At 47.1% G+C, this 16,222-nt stretch overlaps 1 protein-coding gene across 2 annotated transcripts in view; it reads right to left on the reverse strand.

Moving 5' to 3' along the window:
* The window catches only part of LOC144791993 (prosaposin-like), a 128,295-nt gene that overhangs the window by 69,991 nt on the left and 42,082 nt on the right, over nucleotides 1–16,222 (reverse strand). For both annotated transcript variants that reach the window (XM_078666862.1, XM_078666861.1), the window contains exons 6-7: nucleotides 1,625–1,786; nucleotides 770–938 (exon numbers count right to left, since the gene is read on the reverse strand). In XM_078666862.1, the coding sequence (XP_078522988.1) occupies nucleotides 770–938; nucleotides 1,625–1,786 (331 nt within the window). The remainder of the gene's footprint in view (nucleotides 1–769; nucleotides 939–1,624; nucleotides 1,787–16,222) is intronic.

The following is a 16,222-nucleotide window of genomic DNA, read 5'->3' on the forward strand; positions in this document are numbered from 1 at the left end:
ACATAAATTAAATATCGGGACACACTAATATCATGATGTACAGATATTGTTGACAAGAATGTTGTTTTTTAAGGTAAGTAATATAGTTGTAAATAATAATGATGCTTTTAATATATTTTTCACTAATATAGTGGTTACAAATATCGTATTTTAATATGTTTTCATTGATATAAAAATATCATGTATTGTTAGGCCTCATTAATGTTTAATTCACAGTATCACGATTACAGAATAGAAATATTTTCAATATCAATTACTCGTTTAACAGCTACCAACCACTGACAAAGCCAATAACCATGGCTGGTTTTAGGTGTATATAGTTGTGATATATATCTGGATGCAATAACAGAACGCTCAGAGAAGAACCAAAATACCATTGGGGAGCACACAGTAAATTAGTTCATATGCTTAACCCATGATCAAAATTGTATAGCCCACGCCCCATATATAGACACCCTACGTTTTTTCATCCCACTTAAAGCCCTTCATAGGCCACATGACCAAAAGTCAAGCGGTTTGAGAATGTCATCATAACCCAGAGGTTTTGCAGTGTTTAGGACAACTGACTAGATACGTGTGCACACTGCACCTACCTCTGTCTTCATCCTTAAGTTGTTGTTAGCATGCCTAGAAATTGAGCGAAAGAACACAGGCACCTGTTGCCTCAGAGACATCGGTTTGTGGCACTATCCACCTGGTCAATGTTTTGTGTAACCCACCTGCGACTCCTAGAGGAGAATCACTTCTAAGGCCCCTGAATGATGCTCACCTGCTTCGCTGCACAGGTGCACGTTGGCACAGAATGTTGCTGAATCCTGGTGGCCCTTGAAAGCCTTCATAATTGCAGTCTTGAATCTTCTGATCCCCATTTTGCAGGGCGTCCTAATTAAAAAAAATACTGTGTTGCACAAACCGTCCAGTGCCCTACTGATCTCTTCCTGCAGCAGGTGAGGGGGAGTCGGGGGAACAAGGAGACAGAAAACAAAAGGGGGGTTTAATCAAATGCATGTGTTTATTTGTGAAATATGAATTTGATGTATTCCACACTGAAAGGGATGGGGCTATGATTAAGAGAAGGGAGGTAGACCCTGGGCTGAATTGCTGAAGTGACTGGCGCCTGGGTTACAAAGCCACCTGTAGAACAATGTTGCTGCTCCTTGGTTGATATAGGTGAACAGAGCCTCCCTTCTTAGATTTATGAGCCCAAGGTCCTGGGGTACAGAACATATGACCTATATCCTATAGGGTTGTATGGCTGACAGGGTCGGATCACGGCTATTGTTGTGTTGCAAAAGCGGGAGACACACTTGGAACCAGTATTGTTTTAACAATTTATGGGGCCCGGGGCAGGACATATTTGGGGCTCTCGGTTCGTAATTTTACTACTAATGAAAGCCACCATGATGTCAAACTAACTTTCTTTTTCAGAAAGGGTTCACACAAAAAACGTTGAAATGTGTCTTTCCAAACCCCACAAAAATCCTTGTGCTGCGTCCACAGGAATACAGGGCCAGTCACCCGAGGCCTGCGTGACTCAGGGATGGGATACATTCAGGCGGTCCTACGGCGGGGCTTTTGAGGGGACTTGGGGACTTCGCGCACAGCCTCATGCTTTAACACTCACATCGCTCTGATTATTAGCCACGTTTTTTTTCAAAAAGCTGAATACGTATTTGCAGGCAGTGCACCGGAATCCCCAGTCACCATGCAGCAGGTTTGTTCCATTTTTCCTCCTCCATTCCTTCAGACCTCCGGCATAGTCTTCAGCACCGGAGCCAATCAGCGCCTGGGGCAAAATGAAATTATAATAAAAGTGCTTTAGCGTTCATTCTACAGACCCAGGACTGGGGTGGGGTGCTGCTTTCACTGCCCATTAGGCCGGCCAGTCTACAGGGAAACTGAGAGCTTTCCCCGCCGGATGCAGCTACTGAAGGCCCTTTAAGCCTAGGGTAGAGTCACATGACACTAGAGTGCCTCTCAAAGGCTGTGAAAGCAGGAGAATTCAGGTATATGTTGTCTTGGGGGCTCAAACATTCTGGGGTTTTGGGACAGAGTCACTTCTGTCAGGTTGGTGTCAATCAGAGGCCTCAAGGACTGGGAGAAAATCAGTTGTATGTCATGCCAGTGGCTTTAATAGGTTTGGTAGGAAAAAGAATAATCAGTGGCATTCTGGGGCTGTTTATGGAGATTAAATAGGCAGCGATAGTGGAGTTAGTCACAAGTCAGAATGGTAATTCTAAAAAGCTGGCAAAGCCAATTGAAACCCATGCCAGATAGAACTTCTACACGGCTAGGAGAGTTAGAGAAAAGAGGGAAATATTGTGATGGAAATATCTAATAAACTCTTCAAGATTGTATTTTCACTACCACAAATTGAATCTGGAGATGTTTTATTCCTTAGAGTATGTGGCCTAGCAGCTTCGCAGCAGGGTTGACTTGTCTGCGTAAGGTTGGTCTCTTTTATAAATGGCGTAAGTAAAATAAAAGGGAATAGAAATGCTGCCATGAGGTTGGTTGTCACTATAAGCAGTATTGCTTTACAGGCCTACGTCAAACTGATAAAACTCTGAAATGGAAAATTCCACTACAACGTCTCCTGGCTACTTACATTCCATTTGGAGGAATGCCAAGGTTTGGAAAACCATGTCCACAAAATACAAATGTCCGAGAACATGCCCCTTTTTGCTCAGTCCCCCCATATTTATAGGGCTGATCATCCTGGTACTTGAACTCGCACAACCTTAGCTCTGTGTACTAAGGAACTGCTGCTCACTCTCGAGTGTATGTGCTCTGACACCTAAAATATGGCAAAATTGGCCAAGACAGAAAGTAAAAACTTTGAGCAGGCTGACCCCATTGGCCCCATCACAATCAGCCTGAAACTGTGCCTAGGTCCCAGTAAACCATGAACAGTGATTTCTGATGAACACTTTACTGTTGTTTGGTGCTTTTTTGCCTTAAAATATTTTTAAATTCATATCTCCTGCCCCCAAAACAGGATTTTAGTGGTTTTGATGTATTTTTTCTTATTATTGTTTTTCATAATCATTCGAAATTGGCTGTGAGATTTTTTTGGTTGTATTGTGTTTAGACGTTTTGACTTTATTAGTGTTGTTAAATGCTTGCACAATTTTCAAGATTAAGCCTGTTTGTTCTGTGCCACAGCTACAATGGTGGGGGACAGTTTTAAATTATTGAAGCTGGTTCTTTTATCCGACAGGATTTTGGGACTTATTACTTAGGAACGACTCACATCCTCCTTAAATAATAACCAATTTTCTTACTAAATTATATCTATAGACAAACCATTTTCATGAAAAATAACCAAGTACAGGGAAAAATTAAACAGGACATAGGGTGAAATCCCAGGTTCAGTATATCAAAAAAATATGCCAAACCATATTGTAATCAATTGAATAATAGGTGCTGTAACAATAAGAAGGCAAAAATAAAAAAAAGACAGGGCTCCTATGTAAGTGTACCATTGCTGCAGAGTGTTTTCTATGTCGACTACTTTGGAGCCAAGACAGGGGCGTTTCAGTGAAAAGGTAAGTAAATTAAAACAATTAAACAGATGAAGGTGGTTCAAAGTGAAGTTGCAAGGAGCAACACCACACTCCACGAGTAGGAATCCCCCACAATACACCAACAAACAAGCAGCTAAGAAACCATGGGTAAAGGAATATTGAAGATGGACAGGGAGCAGTAAAAATGGTTTTGTTTAGCTCAACTTTAGTTTGGAATCAATAGCTTACTGCAATCCTGAATAGAATGTTAATTTTTTCGCGGGCTCCCGGGATTATGCTTTTTATTTTTTTACATTTCCATCTGTATTCATCCACAATTATTTTTTGATAATCTTATCTGTATTTATCCCTATTTATTTTGTTTTTTGTGAAAAATTAAACTGAAATTAGTTATGTTATGTTATGTTAAGGGGAGCTTTTAGAGCGCTCTGTCACCGTGGGTTTCCTGGCGCTGGTCTTACACTGAGAAAGGAAAGGGAGTTAACCAGAATGTGGAAAAAGGAAAGTTTTTAGAGATTTACGGAATTGGGTAAGCGAGTCAGAAAATTTGAGTGGGGAGGGAAGAGAATTCCAGAATGTGGGGGCAAGGAGAGAAAATCTCCGTCCACCCATTCTGCAGAGTTTAAAAGAAGGAACGACCAGAAGGCGAAGGGTAGAGGATCTAAGATTACGTGAGGGGCAATAAGGACTGATGAGGGATTTCAGGAAGGCAGGACAGGTGCCGGTAAGAGATTTGAAGGTGAGGCAGCCGATCTTAAAGGCTGCCCTCTAAGAAATAGGAAGCCAGTGAAGTTTAGTGAGAGAAGGTTTGGCAGATTGCCATTTAGGGATCCCGCAGGCCAGTCTCGCCGCTTGGTTCTGGACGATCTGAAGTCTAGAAATGAGAGTCTTGGGCAGACCATGGTAGAGTGAATTCGAGAAGTCCAAGCGGGAGAGGACAAGGGCCATGATGACTACAATCAGGGCTTCGGGCGTCAGGAGGTAAGCCACCTTTCCAATCCTGCGCAGTTGGTACATTCAGGAGGAGACCACCGACCCGATTTGGGGTTTAAGAGATAGCTCGGAGTCAATGATGACCCCGAGACTCTTTACTGAAGCCACAGGGGTGGGAGGAGGGCCGAGGTCTCCCGGCCAGAAGTGCGGGCCCCAGTGAGTAGAGCTCTTACCGGGGAGAAGGAGCTCCGTCTTCCCGGGGTTTAATTTAAGCTGGTTCTGACTCATCCACTGGAGGATGTGGGTCATAGCCGCCTGGAAGTTAGAAATAGCAGAAGAAGAGTCAAGAGGAAAGATGAGTTGCAGGTCGTCGGCGTAATTAAATACGGTGACGTCCCACTGCCTCAGGGAAAAGAGAAGAGGTTGAAGATACAAATTAAAGAGAAGGGGAGATAAAGAAGAGCCCTGAGGGACCCCGCAAAGTGAGCGCTCCCTAGGTGCCCTGAAAGTACCCAGGCTAAGAGTCTGAGACCTCCCAGTCAGGAAGGATTTGACCCAGGTCAGCGCCAGGCCCTGGATGCCGGCCTGCTCGACACGGTGGAGAAGGATGTTGTGATCCACCGTGTCGAAAGCGGCCGACAGATCTAGAAGAACCAGGGCCTGAGAAGTGCCCCTGTCGACGCCAGCTCGAAGAGCGTCCAGTACGGCCAGGATTACTACCTCCGTAGAGTGGCCGGGTCTGAAACCGGCCTGGTTGGCTTCGAGGAAGTTGGAGCTCTCGATGAACTGAGAGAGACAGGCGGTGACGTGGGCTTCCAGAATTTTGGTGAAGTAGGGCAGAAGGGAGATAGGCCGATAATTCGCCAAAGCCGCAGGGTCCCCTCCAGGTTTCTTCAGTAAAGGCACTAGAACGGCTGCCTTGAAGGAGTTGGGTACGGAGCCAGAGGAAAGAGAAGAATTCAGCAGAGGAAGAATATTATCCGGAAACTGTAGACAGATGTCCCGTAATATGGAGGGTGGACAGCAATCGTCCGGAGAGCCGGATTTGACCCGGGCGGCCAATGTGGCCAGAGATTTAGAATCTAGAGAAGGGAAATGTGTGAGGACAAGAGCATTAGGAGGGGGGCAGACAGAGTCAGCGCCAGGAGAGGTGGCCGGAATAGTGTCCTTGATCAAAACAATTTTCTCCAGAAAAAACGAACTGAGGGCATTGCAAGACTCCTGTGTCGGGGCCTGGATGGGAAGCGTCCTGGGGTCGGAAGAAAATTCTTCAAGCACTCTGAAAATCTCCTTAGATTTGCAGGGGGCAGATAGGATCTTGTTAGAAGCATAGGCTGTTTTGGCCATCGCAATGGCTTTTTTGTATTTGTTACGAGCAGTCACATAAATGTCTCTGCTCGTGGAGCAATAAGTTCTTCTCCACTTGCGCTCCAGCTGGCGGAGCTCCAGGTGTTGGGTTTTTCGTTGGTGGTCAAACCATTTGTGGGAGTTGCTATGCCGTGAGCGGGGAAACTTGATGAGCGGAGCAAAGATGTCACTGGCAGAAGTAAGCCAGTCAGAGATATTACCATCTAGCTCGTCGACACAGGTGTCACTAAGAACGGAGGGGCAGGAGTGGGACAAGTGGGAGAGGAATGCAGAAGAGTCAACAGTCCTCCACTTGCGGGCCACACCACCCTCTAAAGGGGGGGCTCTGATGTTATCGCTGACCGAGATTGTAATATCGATCAGGAAGTGGTCAGACCACACGCAGGGAGTGATCTGCGGACAAGAGGACTTCACCCCCAGAGTCCATATGTGGTCAAGAATATGGCCACCGCTGTGTGTAGGGAGTTTAATAGGTTGAATAAAATTAAGGCTCGAGAGAGTCTCAAAAAGCTCAGTGGCGTGCGGTCCGGCATCTTTGTGTTGGAACCAGTAGTTAAAATCGCCGAAGATGGCGACACGAGAGGTGGACGTGATCAGGTTAGCGAGCTGCTCAGTGAGGGAAGAGGGAAAGGAGGGCATGGGGGAAGGGGGGCGGTAGAGAATTATAACAGTGAATGCACCCACCTCAGTTCCTAGGCTGAGGACCAGGTTATCCACTTCGGGGAGGATCAGGGAGGCAGTGGCAATAATTTTTAGGTTCTTACGTATAACTGCTGCCACCCCGCCACCGGATCGGCCCCCAGGGCGATTGGCATTTAACAGGTAGTAATCAGGGGGTAATGCCGCCAGAATATCCGGAAGGGAGTCGTCGGTGAGCCAGGTTTCGGATAGCAGAAGGACATCAGGGTTCTCAGCCGAGAGCAGGAGGAAGATGTCTGTTTGGTGTTTGACAAAGGAGCGAGTGTTGAGATATAATAGTCGGATGTGAGGTTCGCAAGGGGTAGGAGGGATATGTGACACGTCCGGTCCCAGATGGGATGAGGTATTCCCTATGATTCCTAGTGAGGAGATACGCGCTTTGACCTCGGGCGGGAGGGAGTAAGGATAAAATTGTAGGATAAAATTGTAGTATATTTCCACATTTATTTTACCATTAGATCTGCACTCATGCCTGTCAGGTTTCAATGCTATGAACACCAGCAGAAGATAAGTCAATGCACTTACAAGAAAATATGCTAATTTCAGTATCAGCCTTGTGCATATCGACAGCTGTTTAACCCTCTTTTCTCAAAATCCTTTCTTTTTAACCCCCTTACCTATCAATCCACACAGCTTTTGGCCTGCTAGTCAAGGCAAACAGTATTTAGAATAACTCGAAAAGCTACCCTATTTCTGAATGTATCCACATTTAAAAAGAGTACAGATATGAAAATAAATGTTTTTCTGTCTCTATTTAGTTTTAAAAAGCAGTAAAAATGGAAAACATGGAGCCATATTTTTACATACAGAATTATAGAGGGTAACAACGAATAACCTGGTGTCCTGAGTGATAACAAATAGACAACAAGAGGTAAGGTACTTTTTATTTTTTTTGCTTGATAACATTTAATCTCTTTTTAGTTTTACACATTTTCAATTTGAAAATATATTCGTCATTTTTGTCACAATTAAGTACAATTTAATGATCAGGAAGTACCCATTCTGTACCTTTGCCAACAAGAAGCCTGCCACAAGCTTTAGGGCTCATTTCAGGCTCCTCTGATATTTGATATATTTGTCCACCATAAGACCAACTGGCAGTAGAAAGGCCATGTCACAAATTTCAAAGTTGCACTAAATTGGGAAAAAACCTTCCACTTGCTAGGAAAATGACAGAGTTAAAATCTAAAATCAGCAATCCCCAGATTGCAGGATATTGAGTAACAACTTTGTAGAAGATGGTGGTTGGACTAGAGGGGCAGAGCTAGAATAAAAAGAGGAAAAAGCGTGCTTGGACTGTAAATTAAATGCCTGTTGGGTCATATTATGGACACTGCACAGGAGAAAACCTGGGTAAATTGCCTAATAGTTTGTCTTGCTATGATATTAAGATGTTCCTATATATTCTTTTTCAATAAAACAATAATGATAAAGTGAGCTTATGCCCGGAGCTGCACCCATCCCCCCCCCCCCCCCTGCCGCACCCCCAAGCGCCTTGAGACCCTCACGGGTGGGTATGCTTTAAAAAACCCTGATTGATTGGTTACCATTTTTATCAAAACAGAGGCCTTTCAGTGTGTCACTCAGCCACTTCTTTTGTGAGTGACGGCACAATCCAAGAGTCAACAGGGCAGGGGCCTGAGAGGGTTAATAGGAAGTTGCTTTTTTTTTTAAATAAAGTTGAATTTAACAGAAAACGATACTTCTCAGATTACATTAGAGCTCCTATGGAAATCGGGTTGTCTGCAGTTAGGCCTCCTGAAATTTTAGAAGTAAAGCAGAGAAAGCATACATTAAAACATCAATTTAAACAATCATATGCAGCAGCTGGTCATGCCTCCGAATAGGACCATAGTGCGTGCAATGAGCAACAGAGCAGAATGCTGCACGCGCTAAAATGCTATGTAATGTTACATTGATTTGTCATGCGTGGCAGGGCGTTCCTGGTAATACATAGATGTTACATACAAGTCAGGCCTGTTTGTGTGCCAGCATGAGAGCATTAACTCGTTACTGTGTGTGTGTGTACGTCTGGCTGACGGCCTAGTAAATTATTTTTGGGAATGGTAATGTTAACAGTGTGTGCAAGATCACAGTTACTTTCATAGCTGATGCCTGAAGCACTGCTATCTGGCTGCAGACCCAACGGTGACTAGACACAATATTGAGAAAAAAAATCGACTGGACAGAATATCAAGTTTTTTTATATAGAATGGACAGAATATCGAATTGCAAAAATATAGTGGTGCTGGATATTGAAATTCAGGTAAGAAATATCGATTTTCATAATATCGAAGTTGGTAATATCGACAGTCATAATATAGTTGTTAAATATATCGAATTTTAAAAGTATGTAATATTTTTGTAATGTATGTTTGAATTTTTTTAAGTAATGAATAATTTTGAGTTATTTAATTTTTCCATATTTTAATTCCGTAGCGGGTTGTGGATTTATAGGGGAATAGGGTGGGAAGTAATTTGATTGTAATTAAGTAATTATTTATTTTTATTTATTGGTATTGATAATTAATTTATTGTTAATTAAATATTAATTGGTAATTACATTTTATTAATTGGTATTTTTTTGGTAATAACTCTTTTTATTGCAAATAGAAAAGTGTTGGTCATTACACAGTGATTTACAGTTATTACAGTGTTGCATTCACAGATTGTCCCAGAAACATATTACTTCTGATTTCATATACACAAGGTGGTAGTAATACAGAGAACACTTGAGGCATTGATGGCTCCTCAAGGGAGGGGATCAGGGGAGGTTCTCACAAGTTGCCGCGATATTCATCCCATCTTGACCAAATTGCCATCCATTTCCGGGGACAACCCCGGGCTACATAGACTGTTTTTTCCTGCAGCATACACCGGTCTATGTCTTTCTTCCATGCACTGAGCGTTGGAGGTGTTCCCGCTCCCCATAAATGCGCTATATTGCGTTTTGCAATTACCTGTCCCAGTGTCGCCCATATTCTGCCTTTTGCAGACAAGTCTGTAGGCTCCCAAATGTTCAAAAGGCATCTTTTAATTTCAGGTCGCAGGTCAACCCCCCAGACCGTACGCATACAGTTGTGCACCCTATTCCAGTAGTCTTGTAGTCTTGTATTAGATGGCACTCCCATAGTATGTGGAGAAATGTCCCCTCCTCCCCACACTGTCTCCTACAAAGTCCGTCCACACTCCTACCCATCAATACTAGTCGGTTTACCAGAGATGTAAACTCAGTGTAGTATTTTGATATCGCCACTTCTTTGGGGGAGGGGAATGCCTCCCTCCATTCCTCGTCATCAATCTCGAGACCGTCAGTCTCCCACTTTCTCCTGAGTGCAAGCAGGGGGTCAGGGGTGTGGTGTAGATGTTTTTTATATGTGAGGGAGATAGCCTTCTCCGGATGATGGCCATCCAGCAATCTGTCCTCTAGGGAGGAGGACTCCGGGAGCGTTGTTCTGGGTAAAATGTTAGCCTGTAGTGAGTGCCTAATCTGTAGCTAGCTAAAGTGTTCCTTTTGCACTAGGACATATGTTTGCTGTAGTGAGCCAAATGTCACCATACCAGTTCGTCCCCATAGGTCCTTTATACGGGAGATACCTATCAGGTCCCAGTTGCGGAACCCTTTTGTTCGACCCATTGTACCCAACCTTTCCGAGACCCAGAGCGGGGTAGCTAAAGTGAGTCTGTCAGCAGATCACAGTTTGCAGTTCACAATATGCCAGAGTTGAACAGAGTGCCTTGTAGGTCCTGTGAGGGGATATTTATTAGGTTTAGAATAGAGCGCTGCCTCAAAGTTCCCCCTCCCCCCGGGAGGAGCCACCTGTCCATCCCATAACCAGGATCATCCCCACCGCTGTATGTGCCCTGATTTATGGCCGAGAGGTGTGCTTCCCAATACTATTTCCGAATGTCAGGGAGTGCTATACCCTCATCGTACCACCCTAATGTAAGTTTCTGGAGTGAAATGAGTGGTGTTCTGGCCCACAACAGGTCTCTTTGGGTGGCCTCAATTATCTGCAAAATACTTTTGTGGGACTAAATCTGAGTAGTTTTGGAGGGCATATAAGAATCGCGGCAGTGCCATCATCTTGAAAAGAGCTGCCTGACCTAGTAGGGACAGTGGGAGCCTCTTCCAAATGGTGGTTTCCCTTTTGAATGTTTTCAGGAGGTGGTAAGAGATTCCTCTCGTATCGGGTCATCACATCCCTGGAGATAAAAATTCCGAGGTACATGAAACCCTTTGCGACCACCTTGATCGGATAGTCATGCGGTATTGAAGGGGGAGCGCCATGTAGGAAGGTACAGTAATGATTTCCCCCAGTTGATGCTGTAACCTGAGTTTTTCCCGAAACTGGTGAATATATCTAGGGCAACTCTAAGGGATTTGGAGGGGGAGGCAAGGTACAAGAGGATGTCAGCATAGAGCAAGATCCGGTCCTCCCATCCATCTGCCTATGAGCCCCCGTAGTGAGAAGTCTTGTTGTATCCAAGCCGCGAGAGGCTCTAGGGTAGGGCAAAAAGCAGGGGTGAGAGGGGGCGGCCCTGTCGCGTTCCCTTCCCCAGTGCGAACATCTCTGAGATCCTATTGTTCACCACCACCTGGGCCAATGGCTCAGTGTAGAGGAGGCGCATCCTTCCAAGGAAATTTGGACCAAAGCACATCTTCTTGTGGACCACCATCATATAAGGCCATTCGAGCTTGTGGAATCCCATTGCGGCATCCAACGAGACCACCACCACGTCCTCCTGGATTGTATGGCAGCGTCCTAACACTCCATGGAGTCACCGTAAGTTGTGGTGCGGCATCAAGCCGATTGGTCTGGGTGGATCAGTTTGGTAATTATCGGCTTGATCCTATTGGAGAGTAGTTTTGCTAGGATTTTGGGTTCAGCGTTCAACAGAGATATTGGCCTGTAAGAGGAGCACAGCTCTTTGGGTTTTTCTTCTTTAGGGATGACCACCAATGTGGCTATGCGTTGGTCTCTTGGTAGTTTCCCCTGAGCTATACAGTCCTCAATCATATTTTTAAGGTGTTGACCCAGACAGTCGGGTTTGAGCTTGTACAGCTCGATAGGAAGACCATTGGGTCCTAGGGCTTTCCCAGGTCGGACCTCATTAATTGCTTTGGCCAGCTCCTCAGCGGTGAGCACACCCTCCAAAACCTCTCGGTCTTCGTCAGAAAGGGTGGGTAGCTGAATGTCAGCCAAAAGTTCGGAAGAGACCTCCTTCAGCCGCTCCGACCCCCTACTGTATACGTTTTTGAAATGTGCTGCAAACTCGCCAACTATCTCCCGAGGTTCAGTGAGGAGGGCGCCCGATGCGGTCTGGAGCTCAGCCCCCATCGACTGCGCTTTCCACTTATTTTCTAACCAGGCTATTAGCGTGTCCGCTTTGTCCCCTTGGTCATATAACCGGCCATCCCTGTCTCTTGCTAGATATTTATCGGCATCAGTGGCTAGCGCCTTATATTCAGCCGCTTTGATCTGCATCTGATACAAAGCCCCCGAATTCCCGTCAACTTGCGCTGCCCCTCCAGAGTGAGAAGGTCACTCTCAAGGGCAAGCATTTGCTTCTCCTTTTCTTTGCGTTGGCCGGCAATTGTGGAGAGGGCTTCACCTCTCAGTACGGTTTTAAATACTTCCCAAAGGACCACAGGGAATTCCACCGTCCCAACATTATTTTGGAAGTATTGGTCCATGAACGGGTGATCTTCTTCTTGGTCTCAGGATTATGAAGGAACCAGAAGTTTATGGGTGCAACACAGCCTACTTTCCTTTCCCCAATAGTGAGGTGTGCCCATATAGGGGATTGGTCAGATACCCCGTTCTAGATGTTTAATCTCTCGAATGGTAGTGTCATGCTGCAGAGGTGCAAGGATGTAATCTGTCCTCGAAAAAGTATGATGCGGCCCTGAGAAGAATGTATAATGCTGTAGTAAGGGTGGCGCATACGCAGAGGTCCACTAATCCGAATGCGTCCAGGACATTGGAGAGCCACATTTGCCCCGTCGTAAGGTCTTTGGGCGGGTGCCTATCCAGTCCTCCAGATACAACTGCATTGAAGTGCCCACCCAGAAGAAGTTGTCCCTCAGGAAGGGAATGGAGAGGTTCACCCAGATCATGGTAGGACTGAGTCTGGAGACCCGGGGGGATATAAACCGTCACCAGGTTGAGTATGCGTCCCTCCCACCTCCCCGAGAGCATCGCATAGCGCCCCAGCGGGTCTGTCTCCAAGAGCTCAATGACAAATGGGAAGTTACGGCGCAACAGAATGCCCACCCCGCGGAACCCCGAATTGAATCCGCCATGCGTCGCCAGTGTATAGCCCCCATCTGTTGAGTGCGTGACAGGTGTTGCTGATAAGGTGTGTTTCCTGCAAGAGGACAACATCTGGGAGGTGCCGTTTAACATACTCCTCTTGAGCTTGTCACCCAATGTTCCAACTCAGGATTTTAAGACTCTTATCCCACCCTGTAGCCATCGCTGGAAGCTATCCTAGCACGCAATCTGTAGCTCCTGCAACATCGCACCAACACACACGCACATTTCCTGCATGACCAATTCAAGCCCTCATCCCCTCACTCCCAAACATTGCCAACCTTCAATAAACAACCCTGTAACTGCTGTCCCCCCCAACTCCTCCCTCCCTGCTTCCCTGCCACGTAGGTTTAAAACAACCCACATCCTTAACTAGCAGAGCGCCTTTCGCCCCAAAAAGGAAAGAGAAATGAACCCTCCCCCCCGAAAAACTGTGAGGTGGGGAAATGCGCTGGCACCAACTCTAGCTGCAGAACGCATTCCACTATGCATTTAATAGCTAGTCAAGCATATGCACACAATTCCGAATAAACCCCTATGGCACCCACAGTTCCATCCTGCCCCCCACCAAATGTCTGTAGCAATGTATCGTGGCCAGCCATACCAGACCGTTCGTGGAATGCAAACAATCAAAGTCTGGAAGTATTTTCAGCCCTACCCGTCTATACCTGGCCCGTTTCTGGTGGGGAGAGTACACCTTCCTCCCAGTTGGTACCGCCCCGGGAAGTCCCAACCCCTAATAATACAGAAAAGATTTATACATTACAGTACAGCATGTAGAGGTTCAAGAGTGTAGTTTCCCCAAGCAATGTGAGTCCACTAGCGTCTCTGAGTGCTGCCCATGTCGGGGCTATGAGATCTCGATCGCCATGAGCGCTGACTCATTCTGTCAGTGTTGGATCTTCCATCCGGGAGCCCGTTGACTTGGCCAGGGTGTCTCTCCATCCATCCTCGGTAGCAGTAGCCAACTCCTGCGACACTCCTCTGTCGAGCCAATCTTACACCTCCGAAGGTGCCGTGAAGAAGAGGGACCTGCCGCCGCCAATTATTTTGAGCTTTGCAGGGAAGAACATCATGTACTTGATGCCCCTCTCCCAAAGCGCAGCAGTCACCCCATCAAAGGAGCACCGTTCCCCTTGCACTTTAAGCGTAAAGTCTGCGAAGAATCTGACCGTTGCATTCTCATATTGTAGGTCTCCCATCTGTAAGATGGTGTCCCGGTCTATATAGTTGAGGATTTTCGCAATGATGGTCCTCGGTGGAGCTCCCGGCTTGGGCCTGGGGATCGGCGCTCGGTGCGCCCTCTCGATGGTGAACATAGTAGAAAGCCATTTCGGTTTCAGGCACTTGAGGATCAAATCTTCAAGGAAGAGGTCCATGCTAGGCCCTTCCAAACCTTCTGGAACGCCCACCACGCGAATATTGTTCTGTTGGGCCCTCTCTTCCTGGTCCTTGAGCGTCAGGGCTACCTGCCGGTGCTGGTGTATGAGTTTGTTAACCCCTGCTCAAGCTTCTTGGAGGAGGCCTGGAGGTCCCGGATGTCCGTCTTGTTGGTCCTGGCCTTATCTCACGTCTTGTTGAGATCGGCACATATAAGGTTCATCTCAATGGACATCTTGTCAATTTTTGTTTTAAGGGTGGTCCCTAGATTTTAGATTGCCGCCATAATGGAAGCCAAGGATGGCTCAGCCTGTGCAGGTTGGTCACCCGTCACTCCCTCGGTCTGCGGGGCTGTCATCGGGACCACATATTTGTCGAGCTTGTTCATCTGCGCCGCCGCAGCACCTTTAGGCTATATTCTGCGATCTCCTTTGTCTGGGCCTCCACCAGCTGGCCTCCCCCGAGGTCCTGTGATACCGTCTCGTGGATGTTCAGCAGGCCAGTACTAATAGCAGTCTCCAGGTCATCCTGCCATACCCTGGTGTCACTGTACCACACGCCGCCATAGTCTCTTCGGTCACTTGGCCTGGTCGCCGTCCGCTATTCACTGGCGGGCCCGAGGGCCTTTGTTCCAGCCGGGCCTCCTTTCCCCGCCTCTGGCCCCCAGCCCACATTTGGGTCAGCCAGAGAGGGACATCAGATGTGTCCTCAGTTGGCCCCTTTCCGCCACGGGGGAGGAGGGGGGCGCTCGTTCAGATCAGGGTGCAGCAGCAAGGTTCGCTTCTGGGCAAGACCCAGCTCCCTCGTCGAGTCACGGGCAACCCCACTCTCTTAACCGCCTCTGCACCTGGGTCTTCTGGAATGTGGGTCACTGGGGGCCACCTCTGGCAGACCCTCCTGAAGCCTTAGATATTCCGGGGCACCTCCCTCCGGGGAAGGGCCCATCAGGCAGCAGATCTCTGGAGCTCAGGTGGGTGGTACTGCCCAAGCAGGATCCGTCACCAATCAGGTGCCCCCGAGGCGCCACTCTGCAAAGCTCCCACACGATTTCAATCGCAGCCTCCACACAAACACCACCCGCAGGTCCTGCCGGGTCCATCAGCCAGCTGCAAATGTCCTCCCCTGCTGCCTTTGGGGCCACGGCCCACCTTGCGGCCCCCTATCAATGTAGAGGAGCTCCCCCGCAGTCCTCAGTTGTGGGCCGTCACATATGCGGCAGATAGGGGTGACCGTGTTCAGGCCCACATGCCCTCCAGGCTGGTACCGCAGGCACCGGTCACATCATGATGTTGGAGGCGTCTCCCCGCCTCCAAGCTGCAGTGTCTCTCATCACTTACTCATGCTCATACACAGGGCCCGCTGCCCGCTGCGCGACCCCTTCGATCACTTTGGTGGGTTTGGTGGGGGCGGCGAGGCCCGGCCGCGCCCCCGAGGGCATGCGCCGCCACCGGCCTCAAAGCCGGGATCTTGCGTAGGCGTCTGAAGGGAACCTCCATCACTAGGCTCCCAGTCCCCCCGCCCGCTGTCGCCTGCACCGGGCACACCGTGAGAACAGAGGCATCCCAGAGTCTCCGAGTTTTAAATCCTGGTGCTGCTTACACCTCGTGGTCCTCCCACCTCTTTAGTGCGCTGCCTGAGGATTATGTGCTGGATTTTAGGGGGTTTGGGGCTTCGCTCCGGCGAAGCTCCCTGCTAGGCGGCCATCGTCCCTGGCGCAAAGCCACGCCCCCAGTAATTAAGTTTTATTAATTGATTAATTGATAATTATATTAATTGTATTAATCAATTATTCAGAGCGGGTTGTGGGGTTTTTGGGGAATAGGGTGGGAAGTAATTTAATTGTAATTTATTAATTATTGCAATTATTTTTGTGAATTGGTAATTCATTTGCTGTTAATAAATTATTAATTGTTTTTATTACTTATTAATTCTTGCAATTAAAAATTAATTTGGTGTTAATTAATTAATAATAGGTAAGTAATTTTTAATAGATAATAT

The sequence above is a fragment of the Lissotriton helveticus genome, chromosome 11 (genome assembly GCF_964261635.1).
Source record: "Lissotriton helveticus chromosome 11, aLisHel1.1, whole genome shotgun sequence".
NCBI lineage: Eukaryota > Metazoa > Chordata > Amphibia > Caudata > Salamandridae > Lissotriton > Lissotriton helveticus.